The sequence below is a fragment of the Lotus japonicus genome, chromosome 4 (assembly GCF_012489685.1).
Source record: "Lotus japonicus ecotype B-129 chromosome 4, LjGifu_v1.2".
Lineage (NCBI taxonomy): Eukaryota > Viridiplantae > Streptophyta > Magnoliopsida > Fabales > Fabaceae > Lotus > Lotus japonicus.
This window is the reverse complement of record NC_080044.1, coordinates 20,468,559-20,488,786: the sequence shown is the minus strand read 5'-3', so window position 1 is coordinate 20,488,786 and position 20,228 is coordinate 20,468,559. Positions and strand designations below refer to the sequence as shown.

At 29.6% G+C, this 20,228-nt stretch overlaps 1 protein-coding gene and 1 long non-coding RNA gene across 2 annotated transcripts; both read right to left on the bottom strand.

Annotated features, from left to right (window-relative positions):
- Positions 1-5,159: 5,159 nt before the first annotated feature.
- LOC130712451 (B3 domain-containing protein At2g24670-like) lies at positions 5,160-5,696 on the bottom strand. The gene has a single exon (XM_057562284.1). The coding sequence runs from the start codon at positions 5,694-5,696 to the stop codon at positions 5,160-5,162; it is 537 nt and encodes a 178-aa protein (XP_057418267.1).
- Positions 5,697-13,005: 7,309 nt separating this feature from the next.
- On the bottom strand, positions 13,006-17,998 carry LOC130713707 (uncharacterized). Its single transcript, XR_009010996.1, has 3 exons — positions 17,710-17,998; positions 17,471-17,525; positions 13,006-17,006 (listed from the first exon to the last, which is right to left on the bottom strand). It is a non-coding gene; the product is annotated as an uncharacterized LOC130713707 (long non-coding RNA).
- Positions 17,999-20,228: the final 2,230 nt, after the last annotated feature.

The window sequence follows — 20,228 nt, the reverse complement described above, 5'->3', positions numbered from 1 at the left end:
TAAAACTTCATCATATTTTAAGAATGTCACTAAAAAATAAATTTCACATATTACTAAATGTTAAATTATATAATTTAACAATATAATTAAATTATTCCAAATTTCATTAATTACGTATATTAACCATATAAATATTCCAAAAAAATTAAATAATATTTTTAAAAACTGTTTTTTTAAATTTCTAAAAAAAACTGGTGTTTTTATTTTCTAAAACAAACTGGCGTATTTAGTAGGTTGCAAATAAACCCACCTTTTTTAAACAAAAAAGCATTTTAATACACCTATTTACACGGTTTTTAATGCAAAATTATTAATACACAATAAATGATGTTCTCAACAACTTTCCAAAATATACTTTCCTATTTGATTGTCGTATAATGTTATTAAAAATTATACCTTCTCACATCACAAAATAGTTGAACTGCATTATTTACATTCAATTATTTTCCAAATTAATCCTTAAAAATATATTTCATTAGCTCTGTTGACTGGTGTTTAAAAATTCATAAAACAATTTATTTTATTTCCTTAATTACAATGATTTAATTACATAATTTAATTATACCAAATCATCCGCGTTAATTACGTTAAGTAAACATCAAAAAAAGGAGAAAAGTAACAATATGAGTATTAAAAAGTCATTAATTGATATTTCAAAAATATATGATACCTCAAATGAAAACTTTTAAATCATCAATTAAATGGTTTTTAAATAAATAAATGATTCTCAAATAATAAAAAAATTAAATAGCACATCTCATGCAATTTTTTATAAAATATTCAATCAATATTACAAATTAATTTATTGCTACAATAAATTTTAGTCATATAATAATAATAAAACGCATTTAATGTTTTTTAATATACTGTTGTCAACTAAACGTATTTTAAAATCATTGATTAATAGTGAAATAAAATACCTTCCATTCTTGACCTACAAAGAAATTAGTTTTAAAGTTGTATTATTGAATAAAAAAAATTAATTCCGGTCATTTAATATAAATAATCATAATTTCCCCCATTACTTAAATAGTTTAAATACAATAATTGTCATAATTACCGTCATTTAATTAATTTTTTTTAATCATTCACAAATTAATACATTTAATTCGTTGACTTAATTTAAACAAATATGTGAGATAAAATTTAATTCAATAATAATTAGTTTTAAAAAATATCAAACACGTTTTTTTTTTTTTTTGCATTTTACAGCATACATTTAAGTCAAATGAATTAAAATAAATTTATTACCACTTAATTCTAAATCAAACAATTCACATATTAATACATTTAATTCGTTGACTTAATTTAAAAAATTGCGTCATACAACATTTAATTCAATAACATTTACTATTAAAAAAAATTAATCACCTTTTTCTGCCTTTTACAGCATTTATTTAATTCAAATAAATTAAAATAAATATACTACTAATTAATTCTAAGTCAAACAATCCAAACATTATTAAAATTTAATTCATTAACTTAATTTCAAAAAATCGTGATACAACATTTAATTCAATAATAATTACGATTAAAAAAAATCAATAACGTCTTTTTTTGCCTTTTACAGCATACAATTAAATCAAATGAATTAAAATAAATTTATTACTAATTAATTATAAGTCAAACATTTCAACTATTAATAAAATTAATTCTCACCCAACATTACATTCATCATTTTATTTAAAATTAAAAGTAACAAAATTAATGCAAAACATACGGTTATGAATTTTTTAAAAGTAAATACTCGAATTTAATTCCCTAATTTCCTCCTTATACTTTTAAAAAAATAAAAATAACGGAAAATTAATTACATGTCATAATATTCAAAAAAGTAACAGGTTTAATATGTAAATAACATTTGATCAATAAAAAAATTGACAGCGGAATATCAGTTAACTACTGGGTTAAAATGCACAAAAGTCATGTTCAATCCTAATATTAATGAAGCGCAGTGCTACAGAGACAGGTTTGTCCGTGCAAGATATTAAATAATCGTTTCAACAACTATTAATTATAATTCCAACAATTAATCTTTATTTACAGGTTATTTGAGTGTGACGCAGTTCTTACACAAGTTATGACTGTCCTGTTTGAAAGCTTAAAAGTTATTGAAGAAGACGAGTTTCCAAAACTATTTCCACGCACAAACATTGGAAATTTAGTTGCGTGCAGATCGGTATATTTTCTCACATAAGTCATTAAATAATTTTAGTTGTATTTATAAAATATAAATTTAAGAAAAACAAAACGTATATTTTTTGTGATTATTAAAGGGAAAACGTTTTTTTTTTGTTACATTTACTGGTTTTTAAATACACTAAATGTTAATCAATTTAAAAAATGCTATATTCCTCTCCTATTTAACGGAAAAATAATGAAGATTTGCTAATTAATAGTTCTATTATACATATATTAATAATAATTTTATAAAAACATTTACTTATGTATTACCTGTTTTTTTAAAACAATATAATTGGTAGAGTTAATTGCGTATTTAACTCATGATATTTTTATTAAATGATAACAACATTAAGTATAAAATTCCAGTACTTTTATGAATTTTTTTTTACCAGTAAACATATTTAATGTTTTTTATACACATAGAATTTTAGCTAAATAATAGCAACAAATACTACTGTAATATATACATATTTCAAAAAAACATGTCATTAGGTAGGTACATTCAAATGTATTAAATATACATATCTTATTATCACTATTAATTTTACAAGCAGTTGTTACGACAACAAAATTCTAAATCAACTATTCATTACTACAACGCATAATATTCATTGTGTATGCTGTGATTGAGAAAATTGTGAGCACAGATAATTAGTATTATCATGATTGCAAATGTCACAAAGCAGCATACTCTGATGGAGTACTATATTTTTGTCCAAAGTGTAACAAGCACGTCACTCCTACCATACAGTAGACTCCACTTTGAATAAATAAATTATTTTGCTCAATAAACAATACATTTAGTTTAATTATTGATGTTTACCTAAGGTACAAGCTGTTGATAAATGTTGCTGATAATACTCGATCTGCAACTTTAACAATTTTTGATAGCGATGGTTGTTATCTCCTCAACAAAAAGAGCAACGAAATTTTGGATGAAATGGAAAAGGTAAACATATACAACTCAAATTAAGCACTTTTACATTGAAAATGTAATTCATAATATATTATTTTATTTTAAATAAATTCTAGAACGGCTGCATGGAACACTCACCAAAAGAAATTGTTGATTTAGTGCACAAGGAATTTCTTTTCAAGATCGAAGGGAACGATAGATTCGGAAGAAGGTTTAAATCAGCATTTAATGTCCTGAAAATTTGCATGGCTCAAGAAATAATTTCTAAATTCAAATTAAATTTACAATTGCACATATGATGAAGAAGATCAAGGTGGAGAAGATGTAGTACCATTCCCTTAATGTTGCTTACGCATAAATATCCTTTGTGCTAAACTTTGCTTTGTATTTCTTTATCCGCATACCGCATTGAGAATTTCTATTTTTTTTTGGGTATATTGACCTTGTGGTCAAATTGAATCATTTTGACACTTTTTAATATTTCATATATTTACCACGGTTGTCAATTTTTCAATAAATTGTTGTATGTTTGAAAATCTTCGTGCAGAGTAATATATATGTGGTATTTACCCACAAACAAATTGCTATGAAACAACCACATAACAATTGCCCATTTTTTGGTACATTAAACCTATACACTAAACCAACAAAATAACACCCAATATTCTTTAAAAAAACTTAAAAAAAAAAGAACAAAACTGTATTTATTAAATAAATATTAAAAAATTGTTCAACAAATTAAAAAAAACATTAATCAAGAATAAATTCCCCCGTGCAAGGCACGGGTATAAAACTAGTATACTATTTAAAAATCATTTTTGTTCAACGAATTGACATGTGGCATGTTGACGCGTATAATGACTCTACATGGAATTTTTTTAAAGCCATTACACCTCAGTTTAAATTATCCATTAAAAAAACACTAAATTATTAATCCCTAAATCCTTTTAAAACTATGATGCACGGGTACTCAAAAAATCGCATTGTACCCGTACCGGGTACGTACCCGGTACGGGTACGCCATGGGTACGCCGTGGGTACGTACCCAAGTCCACCAAAAAAAAAAATTGGGGTATGTTTTTTGGTACGCCACGTGTAGGTTTAGGTACGCCCGTGGATACTCCGGATACTTTTTTTTTTTTAAAAAAAAATTTGTTCAAAACTACCTCGTTTTTGTTCACTAATGATGGAGAAGGGAATGATGACATCATTACTGTTTGAGAGAGCTTTGATTTTGTATTGTTGGTTGTTGAACAATCTATCGTTTAATTGTTTTGTTGTGTTGAACAATCGTATTGTCTCTTTTGCACTATTTTAATTTGTGTTACTGTCTATGTTGAACAATCTTATGTTATGTCTCTTCAATGTTACTCAATCTTATGTTATGTTTCTTCAATCTTAAGATTATCTATGACGGTATGTGTTTGAAGATATATGTTAAGGTATTACATATTCTTTTGATGATTTTCATTAGGTTGTGATGGTTTTTATGTTGGTCTTTCATATAAGTATTGACCATTAGGAGATTTGATATTTTTAATTAATAATATTGTGGTAGAAAACATTTTATTTCTATTTATATATATATATATAACTGGCGTACCCTACCCAGGTTTTTCAAAAAATGTCGTACCCCGTACCCGTACCCGGTACCGGTACCGTACCCGTATCCATGCAACATAGAAAAAAAGTAAAAAACCCTAAATTAACAAAATCCCTAAATTTAAACCTAAATCAAAAGTTGAACCCTAAACGGCTAAATCAATTATACACTCTGCCCAATTTTACAAATCCAATAAAATAAAATCAAACCAAATTTTAATTCTCCACTTCTTTCTCATTCAAGCCGCAAACACATGAACCGTGCACAGAATGAAGAGTAGCGGAATATTGATGCAGTAAGAAAAGAGTATTGGATTAATAAAGAATACAAGTTTGGATCAAAATTTAATAATAAAAATTGGATTAATAATAAAAATCAATATTCAACATTTGAAATGTCCTAATTTACCTTCAAAAAAAAAGAAAAAAAGAAATGTCCTAATCCTAATCCAACATTTCAGACTTTGTTGAGTACAAAGTAGAGTTTGGTATTGACCCTAAAAGACCAAATTTGGAGTTCATGGTCTTTTTGGAAATGATTCTCAGATACAACCTTGTTCCAATTCTTGATCAGATTGTAGACGAAGACACTGTTCATCTTCCACTTCTTCAAGACCAAAGAGTGTTCTCTGAGACCTGGGTCCAACACAGTCACATCCACACCTTGCTGTTCAGCAGTGCTTTTTTTCTCAGCTTCAGTGAGGAACTCACACTTGATACTATTTTCCGGCATAGACAGACGATTGTTATTCGCCTTGACGTCAGTGTTGTAGAGTTTCTTGCTCATGAGAAATTGAGTATTGGTACCATTCAGCTCTTCAATCCGGTTCCTGATTTCTATAGGCAACTCTTGCACATTCTCTGAAGCAATCTTCTTCCTTGATTTTTTCTTGGCAGGTTTGGGTGGTATTTCTTGAATTAGTTTTTCACAGTAGAATTTGTGAGATAATCTCTTTTTCCAACAGAAGTGTGGTGCTTGCTCTGATAGTATCATGTCCAAACCGCAAGGCTTTGTCGTCTCTGAATGCAATTTGAAAAATTTGTTGATTTTGGCTAACTCTTTTTCACAGTAGAATTTGTGACATAATCTCTTTTTCCAACAGAAGTATTGTGGTGCTTGCTTTGATAATATTATGTCCAAACCACAAGGCTTGAAGGGTTTGGAAGAGAACCTCATGATGATCGATCAAACAGGGGAAGAGGTAGCAAATGAAATGGATGAGAGTTGAATGAAAATTAGGATTTTGTGTATGGGACTTGGGAGAGTGAACAAGTTGCGGCTCGTAATATATAGTATAGGCAGTAACTAATAATGTGAAGGTTACTTGAAGCCAAATTAATTAAGAAGGATAGAGATATTTTTTGACAGTTAGCAGAAAGATAAAGTTAAATTGATGGTAAAAGATATCTGTAAGATTCATTCTAAAATTAAAACAGTTGATATATTGCAATCTTTAAGTAAGTTAAGATGGAATCAATATCAATATCAATATCAATATCAATATATATTAGAAAAGAAGAACTCCTATCAGGTTGATTTAGTGGCGTGTCATTCTCACGTTAATTCTTAGTGACGTGTCATTCTCACGTTAATTCTCATAAAACAAATTCCACGTGTCATTCTAAGGTTAATTATAATAAAAAAAATACATTTTTAAATTTTAGATTTGATTAGGATTTAGGTTGTTTATTTCTTGATTTTATCTTAATTTATTTTTGATTTATTTTTAGAGTATTAATTAATTTTTTATTATTGGATTTTTTTAAATAGAGATAGGTTTAGATAGATTTAGTTTCTTTTTATTTAGATTAATAATAAACCAAATCTTAACAGATATTCAACAGAGTCCTTATATATCTTTGGCTTCTATACATTGGCTTCTATACATTTTCAGGACTTTTGGGTTAAATAACATTTGTGATTTTTTCTCCTTGATTTGTAGGTTGAAGAAAGTATTCGTAATGACGGGGTTAATCTCATGGCAGAGCGGTGTGATTACCTTTGAGACTCACCATATTGCTCAGGTTGGTGCTATGATCTATGATGGAAAATTGATGTATGGATTCTCATCATTTATTACTTTTTCCCTTTTTTTTAGATTTATGGTTCTGGAAAGATATCATTTTCTCTTCCTATTTTTAAATTTTTTTGATGGCCCAAAGATAGGTCAAGGTTGATGGGGATATCTAGAAGAAGGAGCATGGGATGTTATCATTGAAAGGTTTGGACTTTACATGACATTTACTATTTAGTTTTTAGATTCATGTCATGCCTTAAAAGTAGTAATCTCCTTAGCACATGTGAGAGAGAATTTAATTTGAGTTTCTAGCCAGTTATATTTGATTGATTGTTTGGTCCTTTATATGCATCTTCTATAAACAGTCTGCAAAGTGTTTAGTTAGTAATTATGGGTGCTAAGGTAACATATGTCCTACTATATGATGAGTGTCTAATTCAGATTGTAGGCTTAGACTTAATGTAGAACACAGATGTTGTTATTTGGTATAACATAGATGAAATACCTACCATATTGTTGTGTTTTTGGATGATTTTATGATATTTTTCTTGCAATCTTACAAAGTTTTCTTCAACACATTGAATGCACTATTTCCCTATGAACAATAATTTTAAATTCAAAAAAAAATTAACTTTCAATTTTTTTTAATTCAAACAAAAAATTAAAGTTAATTTTTCATCAAACAATTTTGTATTGAATCTAAAGGAAAAATTTATGTTTGTTTTTCTCTTCTATTGTGAGTTTTTTATTTTATTTTTAGAGTATTAATTAATTTTTATTGAATTTTCATATTTTTATTTAATTCAGGATTTTATAAATTTTTATTTTTGATTTGTGAGGTTTTGGTAGTTTTTATCTATCCTTAATTAGCACATTTTTAAATTTTAGATTTGATTAGGATTTAGTTTGTTTATTTTTTGATTTTATCTGTGGGTCTTTTATTTTATTTTGGATTTATTTTTATAGTATTAATTAATTTTTTATCGTATTTTTATTAAATTTTTGGATTTTTATTAAATTCAGGATTTTATGAGTTTTTTTTGTGATTTGCTAGATTTTGGTAGTTTTAATCTATCTTTAATTAGTTCCTTTTTAAATTTTAGATTTGATTAGGATTTAGGTTGTTTATTTCTTGATTTTATCTTAGGTCTTTTATTTTATTTTGAGAGTATTAATTTTTTATGGTGTCTTTATTGAATTTTTGGATTTTTATTTAACTTATGATTTTATAAGTTTTTATTGTGATTTACTAGATTTTGATAGTTTTTATCTATCTTTAATTAGTACCTTTTTAAATTTTAGATTTGATTGGGATTGAAGTTGTTTATTTCTTGATTTTTTCTTAATTTGTCTTATTTTTATTTAATGTTGATTCCAGGAAAAATGGAGCTGATCTGGTGCTGAGGGTCCACAAAGCTACCATGGACACATAGAGATTTGATGGTTGCTAGGTGAATTTGGCAGAGTTTCTCATTAGCTGCGGACTGCGATTATTTCCACATTGTTTCCACTTATCACCTAAGAGAAATGTGTTTAATTAAATTTTCAAACTCATGTAAGGATGTAACAGAAGGGGAAATTAATCCGGGACTACTAGGTTAGTTAGATGTTATTATAGTAGTTACTTAGTACTAGGATGAGATGAACTATAATTAGAGGGAAATTTTATGAGTTTTTATTGTGATTTGCTAGATTTTGGTAGTTTTTATTTATCTTTAATTAGTACTTTATTAAATTTTTTATTTGATTAGAATTTAGATTGTTTATTTCTTGATTTAATCTTAATTAAAAAAATATTTTCTAAAATTCGACCTAGAAATACTGGGATGCTCACTCCTTTAATTCATATTTTAATTTCATTCAATAAATATATCACACACTCATGAATTAAAAATAAACATGAAATATCAATGTTTTTTTGACTAGAAATTACATAAAATCAAAGTAAAAACTAGCAAAAATCACTAAAAAAAAATCAGCCACCATGTAACATTATATTTAATGTAAATGAAAATTTTTAATTCTTCATCTCTTGATTGTAGAGCCATGCTATTTTAGGTGATAAACTAGGTAATTTATTATTTTTTGTTTATAAAAAATTTCATGTGTTATTCCATTAGAAAGTTTCTCTTCTGTTGACACGTGTCATTCCATATTTCGAAAGATTTGCTCTAATTATCTAAGATTTACCTAGGTTACTCATTACTAAATTTATTTTCAAAATAAATTTTGAAACCGTTTTCATTATCTCTTCAAATTAGGAAAATTCTCTAGCCTAATTTACTGCATATTTACCGGAATCCCCTGATTTCTCCTTTTATTTTTTTCATTGTCTACAATATAAAAATAAAATATGTAGTGCTGAGATTATAAAATATAAAAATTTTAAAATATTTTTCCTAATTAACTAAGATACTGCATCAACCATCTCATCTCTTATATGTACCTGCAACTCGACTTAAAATTCAAAAAAGCAAACATATAACTATCATATCTTATTTCTAACAAACTCAATCTCCTAATATCATAAATTAATTATTCCATTATAATTTTAATAACCAATAAAAGAAAGCAATAACCGACTCAAAATATATTAAAATACACACTCAACCAAGATACATGGACAATTGAACATATACACGAAGCATGAGTTTTCCAGAAACATGGACTCAAATACAACTAGATTTTTAAACAAATATGACTAACAATGTATCATAGCCATTATTGGAGAAGGATTTTGATGTTGGATGCAAACAGATTGGATATGAATGTAGTTTGTGGTGATTTAGGCATTTGATGTTGGATACATTCTTCAACTATATTCTTTGGATTGGAGGATGCATCTTGCTTGCTCCCAGCAAGGTCCTAAAAGGTGTGTGTGGATTCTTTGTTTCAGCACGATTAGAAGAGGGATAGATGATTGGAGGATTTTTAAAGCTTCTAACAACTATGTTTGTACCTAAGGTATGTTATTTCAAACTGATTTTTTGCACTTTTTTTTATGGGATGACGAGAAATAATGATCATCCAAGTTTATTTTGGTTTTTTTTTAAATTCTATCTCTCACGATCAATAACTGTTAGTTAATTTAATTTTAACAAGTGACTATGCTACCTTTGTCAGTTTTATAATTGTACAATTGTTGATTATGCATCTGATTTCTTATACAAAGGTATGTTCTTTTCATATAAAACTTTCTATTGTTGTATTTGGAGTACTATTTTTGTGTAATTGAAGGAGTGATCGCATTCAGAAATTATGCACCTTTTGAAGAAATTTTCTTTTCCACTCTTAAGATGGGAAAACAATTTGATGTTTAGTATTTTGGTCAAGTTTATGGAACTCTATTCCCTGATTAACCATTGTTTCAATGGAGGTTTGGGAATTAGATTTCCCGTTTAAGAAATAAGTTAATAGAAGCAACTTGAGAGGTAATTCTTGAATGGTTAAAATTAAAACCATACATGCTCGCAATTGATGTCAAGTTTGTGTTCCGTCCTGATTCAAGTCTACTCCTTTTTCCAAGTATGCTTACATTGCTTTTCTCCTTCTCTAAGAAGGTGGTTTAGGGCAGCAAAGATTCATTTTTACTGCTTTTATGTCAGTTGTGTGTCACTTTGAGACTAGCCTTCTAACCAAACATTTTACTTTGAGGCTAACCTAGCTTTTAGCCACTGTTTATGCCCTTTATTAACTTTTAGAAGAATCAATCAAATTTTTGTTTAAGATAAAATCAAATCACCGAATCATGTATTTGATCCCAATATAATATATAGATGATTTGAACTGATTGATTATTTCTATTGTCTTAGGACTTAGGAGCAAAGCTCCAATTGTGGAAGTGAGGCTCAAGAATTTGACTATTAAGGTTGATTCCTATGTTGTTAGCAGAGCGTTGCCAAATATACCAACCTCTGCATTGAACATTGTAGTAATACTTCTTGGTACCTGTGGGATAAGTATTGCTATGAGAACAAAGCTTTACTAAGGTTGATCCTTTGTTTCTCATATAGAAGCGCTTTTACGTGGTCAAAAAAGCATCTCATGCAGTAGCACTTCAAGGGGATCAAAGAAGTAGGTGAAATGTGAATTTTTAGATGATATGATGTCATATCCAATTAGTACTTATGGAATATATTTGATGATTCACTAATGATGTGTCGAATATTAATGAGTGAGTTTTAGAGCTTGGAGCCATCCAATATTATTAGAGGGAAGAGGTGGAAGAAGAAGAATAGTTAAAAGTTGAACCGTTCAGATTAGGTAAAGAAAAGTTAAGAGTAATTATATTTATATATGTATATAACTATAATAATTTGATAGTAAGAATAGTATGAGGAATAAAAAATATTAATACATATGTACTATAAATTTATTAGTGCTAACATATTTGAGTTACGAGATCTCACGGGAAGGAACATTTTGCATGAAAATGAAAATTTGTACGAGTGAAAAAAAAAACATTTTTATATAACTTAAGTGTACTTTTAATAATTAAACAATAATTATATATTTATGTATTGTTACATATCTAAAACACAAAAGCAATATCTTTTATGTAACACGGGTATACATCTTCGCAAACAAAATTCAGTTATACCTCATACATGCAAAACTTTACAAAATACTAGAATTGAGTATCTGAATTTATGCTATTTAAATATCTACATCTTTATTATGATTATTCTTACCTTCTTAGTATCTTAAATTTTTTATAATTTAAAATATCGATCGATTTATCAAATACAATAGACAAATTCCTCGTGCAACGCGCGGATAAAAAACACTAGTTAATGTTGAAAGTATTTCAAATTCAATGAAATTGGGCGTACAATATGGATCCGATCAAAATATATATCACACGGTTATTAAAATATGGAGTAATGGAACAGGTGATATTCTTGCTTCTCGGGATATTTTTATTATCTTACAGAATGCAATATATAGCTTACTTTCATATCTCTTTATCTTTTTCATTTTTTTTATCTATATTATGTATTTAATTGTATTGGAATTATAGAGACACAACTAAACACATCAGATCCCCTCCCAACTCAATGAACTGATGTGTTTAGTGAATTAGGGATTTGATTTTGGGTTTTAGTTTGATTTGGGGTAGGATTTAGTATTCAGGGTTTTTTTTGGGTAAAAAAAAAGAAGTTTTTTGAATTAAAAAAAAATTAAATGTCACGTATTTACTCATTAATCCAGTCATGAGTCCACGTCAGCACCAGGGAGCCGGTCATCAAACTCGTCGGAGCTCCGAGCTCCAACGAGGACTATACACAAACATGGTGCAATCAGAGGGATCATATACACAACTTTTTCCGGGGAGGGACCAATCTCAAACGACCTTACAAAGACAGGGACCAATTTGATGATTAACCCTTTTGAGATATAATATATTGTGAGCGATTGTCCTTATTTTGCTGGTTTTTTCCCATTCTTTTTAATTTACTTCAAATTCGTACATAGGGTAATTTAGTTGTAGATTTTCTGGCTAATCTGACACATTTTGTTTGGACTAATGACGCCTAATCGTAGATGTTCATGTTCCTCAAGTGGTGTGGGAGGATAATCCCCCTCCTAGTATTGCTTTGTGTATTCGGTCGGACTTTTTGTCCATTCTATTTGAATGAAGTTCAGTTTGACCGTCAATTTTTTATTTGTTTGGACTCATGACGTCTAGCGGGGTTGTAGTTTATTCCGACTGACTTTATTGGTTGATTAATACGTGATGGTGGATCGGATTAAAAAAAACATGAAAAATAATATTAATGCTCTTGTTTTTTATTTAAAATATCATTTAATTTCAAAAATATTAATTTTTTAAAGTTGTTCTTGTAATTCCGATCTAAGTACGGTGAAGACCAATATCTCCCCAAAAGTCCGGCTTCTAAAAATTGAATTCTCGACCTAGTGGTTCCAACAACCACTTTTTACAACTGCGACCGAACCTGTTAACTTCCTACTATATATTCTTTATCTCTCATTTATTTGATTCTTTAATTTTCTTATCACTATTGAGAATTATTTTAACTTAAAGGATATAATGGGTAAAACACAACTAGTACTCTTAACCTTTTAAAAGTAATAAATTTTTTTCTCATTAGCAATATATATATATATATATATATATATTATTATTACAATTTACTTTTAGAAAAAATGAACAATTCAATACATAAGTCTAAAAAATCATCATATAATACATGAACTACCGCACTGCACAGAGAGTATATCAAAATATTTGATTAAGATAGAGTATTGGATTAATGCCGTGAAATAAAAGAGTCTTGGATTAATAAGAAACACAAGTATATAACAACTGAAAACAAATATAGAATTATAGAATTGGTTACTAAAAAAAATTCAATAATCGACATATGAATTTCCTAATCTAACATTTCAGACTTTGTTCAGAACAAAGTAGAGTTTGTTATTGACCCCCCTGAAAGACCAAATTTGGAGTTGATGGTCTTTTTGGAAATGATTCTCAGATACAACCTTGTTCCAATTCTTGATCAAATTGTAGACGAAGACACTGTTCATCTTCCACTTCTTCAAGACCAAAGAGTGTTCTCTGAGACATGGATCCAACACAGTCACATCCACACCTTGCTGTTCAGCAGTGCTTTTTTTCTCAGCTTCAGTGAGGAACTCACACTTGATACTATTTTCCGGCATAGACAGACGGTTGTTATTCGCCTTGACGTCGGTGTTGTAGAGTTTCTTGCTCATGAGAAATTGTATATTGATACCATTCAGCTCTGCAATCCGGTTCCTGATTTCTATAGGCAACTCTTGCACATTCTCTGAAGCAATCTTCTTCCTTGATTTTTTCTTGGCAGGTTTGGGTGGTATTTCTTGAATTAGTTTTTCACAGTAGAATTTGTGAGATAATCTCTTTTTCCAACAGAAGTGTGGTGGTGCTTTCTCTGATAGTATCATGTCCAAACCGCAAGGCTCTGTCGTCTCTGAATGCAATTTAAAAACTTTTTTGATTTTGGCTAACTCTTTTTCACAGTAGAATCTGTGACATAATCTCTTTTTCCAACAGAAGTATTGTGGTGCTTGCTTTGATAATATCATGTCCAAACCACAAGGCTTGAAGGGTTTGGAAGAGAACCTCATGATGATCGATCAAACAGGGGAAGAGGTAGCAAATGAAATGGATGAGAGTTGAATGAAAATTAGGATTTTGTGTATGGGAGAGTGAACAAGTTGCGGCTCGTAATATATAGTATAGGCAGTAACTAATAATGTGAAGGTTACTTGAAGCCAAATTAATTAAGAAGGATATATATATATATATTTTTTTTGACAGTTAGCAGAAAGATAAAGTTAAATTGATGGTAAAAGATATCTGTAAGATTCATTCTAAAATTAAAACAGTTGATATATTGCAATCTTTAAGTAAGTTAAGATGGAATTAATGTTCAAGGATATTTCAAATTCAATGAAAACAAAAAATGATCTCAAGATAAAATGAAATTGCGCGTACAATATGGATCCGATCAAAATATCAGACGGTTAAAATATGGATTAATCGAACAGGTGATATTCTTGCTTCTCGGGATATTTTTATTATCTTACAGAATGCAATAGCTTACTTTCATATCTCTTTATCTTTTTTATTTATTTATCTATTTTATGTATTTAATTGTACGTATTAGAATTATAGAGACCTAGCGCAATTTAAAAGTTAGTTCAAGATTTGAAAGTTGCTTTATCTTTTAAATACTATATATATATAGCCAAATGAGATTTCTAACAAATTGTTGCTTTTACAATTATAAGTTTATAACTCAAATTAAATAGGACTATTATATGATATTTATGAGCAATACAGGTCTCCAAGTATTTAACATAGGAACTCGAATCTGATATCTCTTTCAATGCAATTAGCTTTCATATTTTTGAGTAGTTGTCTCGATTTTTTTATTTGATTTTGATGATTCAATTGCACAATGTGATCTAATTAAATAGTTAATCAAAATGACACCAGGTAAAATAATGCTTAGGAATATTAGGTTTAAACCAGGTCCACCATATACTTAATATTTAATACTATTACTTTTGGGAGTTTAGAAAATTAAAGTGAACTTTGGCTGAATAACTAATTTACTCAGTTACATAATTTTTTAAATTTTAAATAATTTAAAAAATGTTTCCGATCATAATATCACACAGAATAAATCGAAAAAATAAAGTCATGGTTCTATAACTCTAATAATACAGATACAGGCATAAACTTCCGTATGCAATTGAATCTAACTGCAAACTGCAATCTTTATGGCAAAACTTGTTGCTGCATTACCACATGCTCAGCTTTATTTGGATGAAGAAGCTTTAAATAAATGTTTTGGTCTGTGACCATAATTTCTATCAGGGCAAAATAGCATTAGTTGTGGATTAGAATGCTTGTACCACACAGATTAAGGATAAAAGCATCACCAAAGTAAGGAAATAAAACAGAAAATTTACACAAAGTAGAGAGCACTCGTAAGTATATAGAGAAAAAGGAAATTAACAATCTAGACTAGTTGTTATAGCACAAACGCCCAACGTATGAGGTAATATAATATGAGCTGGGATTCTGATGGAAATTCAAATGAGTTTGAAATCTCACATTGGTTAAAAATATGATCAATATCTAGAGAACATACCCATGTATCGAATGACTTGAAGGTTTTAGGTGAAGAGATAGTTTCAATGTGTCACGTTGACTCTTTTGGTCCAAAGCCATGACCATTTGGAGCAAGTGTAGTATGAACTATATGCTGATGTTCAGGATGAGAAAGGTGGAACTTATCTTCGACAACAAGCTGAAAATAGACAAGCACAGTAAGAAATATGATTAAAAGTTTAAAACCCCACAGAAAAGTGTCACATGAAAAATGATAAGACTGATAAGAAGAGAGTTGCTGATAGAAATTTACTATGACAATCCTAGTCATTTTCCTTGATAAAGCATTGAGCACTTTTCTAACAGTTTGTTTGGACACCAGAGTTGTGCAGAAATGTCCTGAGTTTCATGCGACCATTTTCAAACAAAACACACTTGAACAAATTCAGAAGCACTAGAAAGTGCTGAACTTTTCTTCTTCTCTTCTCAAAGGGGCTTGGTTACTTGAAAAATTTCTTAAATGTAGAGTCTTTTTTTAACTTGCATTATTAGTCATTACTTGATAAACTGGAAATATTAACAGGGGCTATCTAACTTACCCCATATGATTAAATAACCTCATCCTAGGTGAACCAAAAGTGTCTAAAATAAGTGAGCTCAGGATTTTAACAATTTTGGTTCACCTAGCTAAAATGGGGTTATAACCTCAGGGACTAACTTAGACAACCCCTTATCAACTATGCAAACTATAATAAAGAAGAATTAAAAGGATGCAATCTGACCTCGAATGCAATATAGTGCAGTTTACATTAATTAGTGCCGCAATTGTAATGCTTTATAATTTCACAATTTCTGGATGTTCTAGACTGCCAGAAAAGTGTGATACAAAAAGACATTTACGGTTCACACACTTGTAAGAATGGTAAATTAATCAAAATACACTATTAATAAACAAAATGGAAATACAGATATGATCCACAATACCAATGGCAATTGGGATAAATTCAATGTTAATCACTAAGAACAACTAAAAAAGACAGACATAGCATTAACACTCTCACAATGGAATCATATCATCACATCATTGAGTTCCCTCCTTTAGCATTATAATGAATAAATTGATCAGTACAACAAATACCTGAGAAGTTGATCATCAAAACCAAATAGCAGCTGAGGTAGTGAGATTAAAAGATCACGAGACTCACCTAGAAACAAAGACACTTGAAGGAGTAACTAAATGATCCTTCGTGGCCCTATCTTGAGCCGAAGAAGCATTAACTGAGTCAAAACTCCAGCCCCAATACACGCAGATATAAAAAAAAAAGGCAAAGTCTGAAAATTGCTAGCAACACTCTTTTTCTATATGGATTTTGATAATGAACTTCATGATGTAGTGTGGTGATATAGTGCGGACTACTTTTGGATGAGAATTGCTAGCAACACCCTCTTTCTACATGGATTTTAACCGATTCAAAAGAGTGTTAGAAAGAGTGTTTATAGCATTCCTCTTCCAATGCATTGTATTATAAATCCCAACATATAAAATGAATACAAGCCATATGATTTGGTGCTCACACGAAAGCAACTCTGTGCATACCAGAACATTGGAGAGCAAACAGTCAAAGCAATATGACACAAGCCAGCAGGACAAGTTAACCTAGAAAAGCACAAAATCTACATGGTCACATAATATTTATATCCTTGTAGATGAATTTTTGAATTTTGGTTCTGTAACTTGAACTCCTGAGACTGATGGTGTAAAGTTTCTCTACTATAATTTCAAACCAAATCAAGGAGAGAGATAGCAAAGCATATGAAGAATTCCATGACTTATGTAATTGCTAGGCTTTTCTAGTCATGTAATGGCTATAATATTGTTGATGAACAAGACTAACGCAAACGTAACACATGCTCTCTGAAACTCATACTATCAAGTATCCAGACGTTTAAGATACGGGACAGTGACACATTAATCATGAAAATTACCTACTAAAATAGGGTAGGTAATGGAGCCAATCATATTGTGCAGACTAATCTAATCATATATTTATGTAACAGCTCACATAGTGTTTTGTAGACAAATAAGCATATTGATCATCTGATAAATGCATGCAATCTCACCATGTTTTCAATCTGCCCCGTTTGTGATTCATTGAATTTGTGGTAAGTTAATTATCTGAATAGTTGAGGAGAAATCTTAGAAAGCAAGCAGATATGGTAATGAGAATTCATATTGAGAAAGAAGAAACAGTGATTAGCCAAACAGGAAGTAATTAATCAGTGAAGGAATGTGCACAGGCATATGATTCCGATGCAAGAGCGAGAATGTGCACAGGCAAGTAGGCAACACCACCACTTACTGAAAAACTGTCACGCCAGAGCTAAGAGTAGTATGCTGTATGCACTTGAACAAGATTTGAGGAAAATAGATAGGGCTGCAAACGACCGGGTTGAGTGGATTTTTAGCCTAATTAGGATTTTTAACGATGTACGAGAACACAATTAATTACCAACCCAATCCTGAAGTTTAAGCAAGTCCCTCGCAGGCATGGGACCCGCCACAAGCACTAGAAGTACGAGAGATAAAGACTTTAGAATGGATCGTGGGCGGGCTCTCAGACAAGAACAAGACCGCCTATAAAGGACGGTCTCGGCAAGGCAGGGAGAGTTACGCGCCCATGAGCCAGATTTGGGCTTATTTACCTTCTTGTATCGAGAATTGGACCTTGAATTTGTTATGGATCCACCACTATAAAAGGGGGTCTATTATTGTACTGAGCAATTTTTTACTCATTTAATGATATAATACACTTTTATTTCATCATCTTTTCTTATTTGTTCTCTGCTAGAGTTTGCTAGAATATTCTCTTAGATTTGGTACGCCTTAGCACGAAACACATAGGAACATGTTTCTTCCTTAAATTTAAATTGAACTTTTCCTTTATCCCTTCTTTTCGTTAGTCTCTTCAATCTAATTTTCTTCTTTGTAACTTTTTTTTATGCATAAAAAATTGATAAGATACTTTTGATTTTTCTCTTCCTTCCAAATTCTGATCCTTTTGAACAAGTCTTTCGTCAAAAAAAAATTGAGTCATCCTTTAATGACCCAAATTCTTCCACAGGCCATTCAATAAACTCACTACTGGTCTCTTGTGCAATCTTCAACACAATTCATTATGAGCATATTTGGTGTTCATGATAGAATAAAAGTAGGATATGATAGAGAGTTTAATTTAGGGTTAGGGTACTAATAAAGAATGAAAAACTGTTATCCTATCCTGTTAGGATAACTCAATTTGAGCTCTTCCCTCGATATAAGTTTTTGACATGATGGACAAGATAGAATAATGATTAAGATTGTGTTATCCTATCCTACTAGTGCAACAAACGACAAATCCATAATATATACATTAAGGGGTTTTTCTAGGTCCAATCATCGCCTGCGTGACACCTCATGATTGGCTAAATTCAATAAAAATCCTACATGGCATTCATTCATTCTTTCCTCTTAATGTACACCATTTTCCTTAACCTACACTCCTCTCACTTTAAAAGCTTATATAAGACTCTTATTCTTCATTCATCTCTCCATTATTTAAATTTCTCCATCATCTTATTTGCACAACTCTCAACCTTTCTTGGTCTCCGGAACTTTCAGCCATTTCTTGCGTGTTGTGATTTTTTAAGTCTTTCTACATGGCTTTAAGATCTCCTTTTGTGGTTCTTCATGACTATACAAAGGTATGTCATTATTCTCCTCTGGAATCAATTTTTCATGTATTTGGTGTGCTTTATTGTAATCCAATATCATTTCTTCAAAATTCATGTATTACTGACCCTGATATGCGTTTCTCCTCATTCCCTTTCAAAATTTTTTTTACAGGATTATGGTGTCATTAGACCTATAGATGCAAAAATAACAATTTCATGGATATGGATCAAGGGTATTTTTTTTATTATTGATCTCGTGAGTGTTCACAACGCAATTGATTTCGTGGTTTTTTTTTCTCCAGGTATTACCTTCTCAAATCGTTCCATTTTTTTAAGTTTTGGAACATCTCCCGTTCAACTTTGTACTGGTGTGATAGACGACATCCCCTACAACGTGGTTTCGTCAAAACATACTGATGCGCGTATAGGATCTGGTTGGCGAAAATTCTGCAAGAGAATGGAAATTAGAGCCGGTGACATGGTTTGTTTTAGGTTTGAAAAAATAGCAAATAGAATTACTGAAGTTAAGATGGTTTATGGAAATATTTAATCAGTTGTTGTTTTGTCTTAGGTCACTTTTCGTTATTTTTTTTTCTCAATCTACATGAGAGGATTGTTCTCATGATTTACTTTATTTATCAATAAAATTCATTTCAACAATAAAGTACAAGATTAATTGTTATATGCAACTACACATTCCTTTGTTGTATTAATTTTTTTTTCAGTAATATAAACTGGAATTTTTTTTCAAATTTATATATAAAAAAAACTTTAGTCAAATACCAAAAACACATTTTTATCTTACCTTTTTTAAAATAAAAACCATTTTTAATTACCTATTTAAAGTTAGTCTAATATCAATAACATTAACTGCTAAATAATTATCTTTTATAACTTGAAAAAAAAAAGTTTTTATAGTGAGCAATTATATGCATAATTAGTCAATGTTAAAAGCAATTAATTACATTTCCCGTTTTTTTTCTTTATAAAATTTACGTGATTTGTGCAATTATTAAATAGTTTTTTCATTCATTATAAAATGCTTTAAATTATTGACGTAATTTGTATTCAAATCATAAAAGACATTAAATGCTTTGAACAATAAATGATATAGTCAAATTTTTAGAAAAAAACATACCGAATTAATTACTTTCTTATTTAATTTTTT

Excerpts from the sequence above, each read along its gene's own strand:
- LOC130712451 (XM_057562284.1), bottom strand. The coding sequence starts at position 5,696 with ATGATACTATCAGAGCAAGCACCACACTTCTGTTGGAAAAAGAGATTA.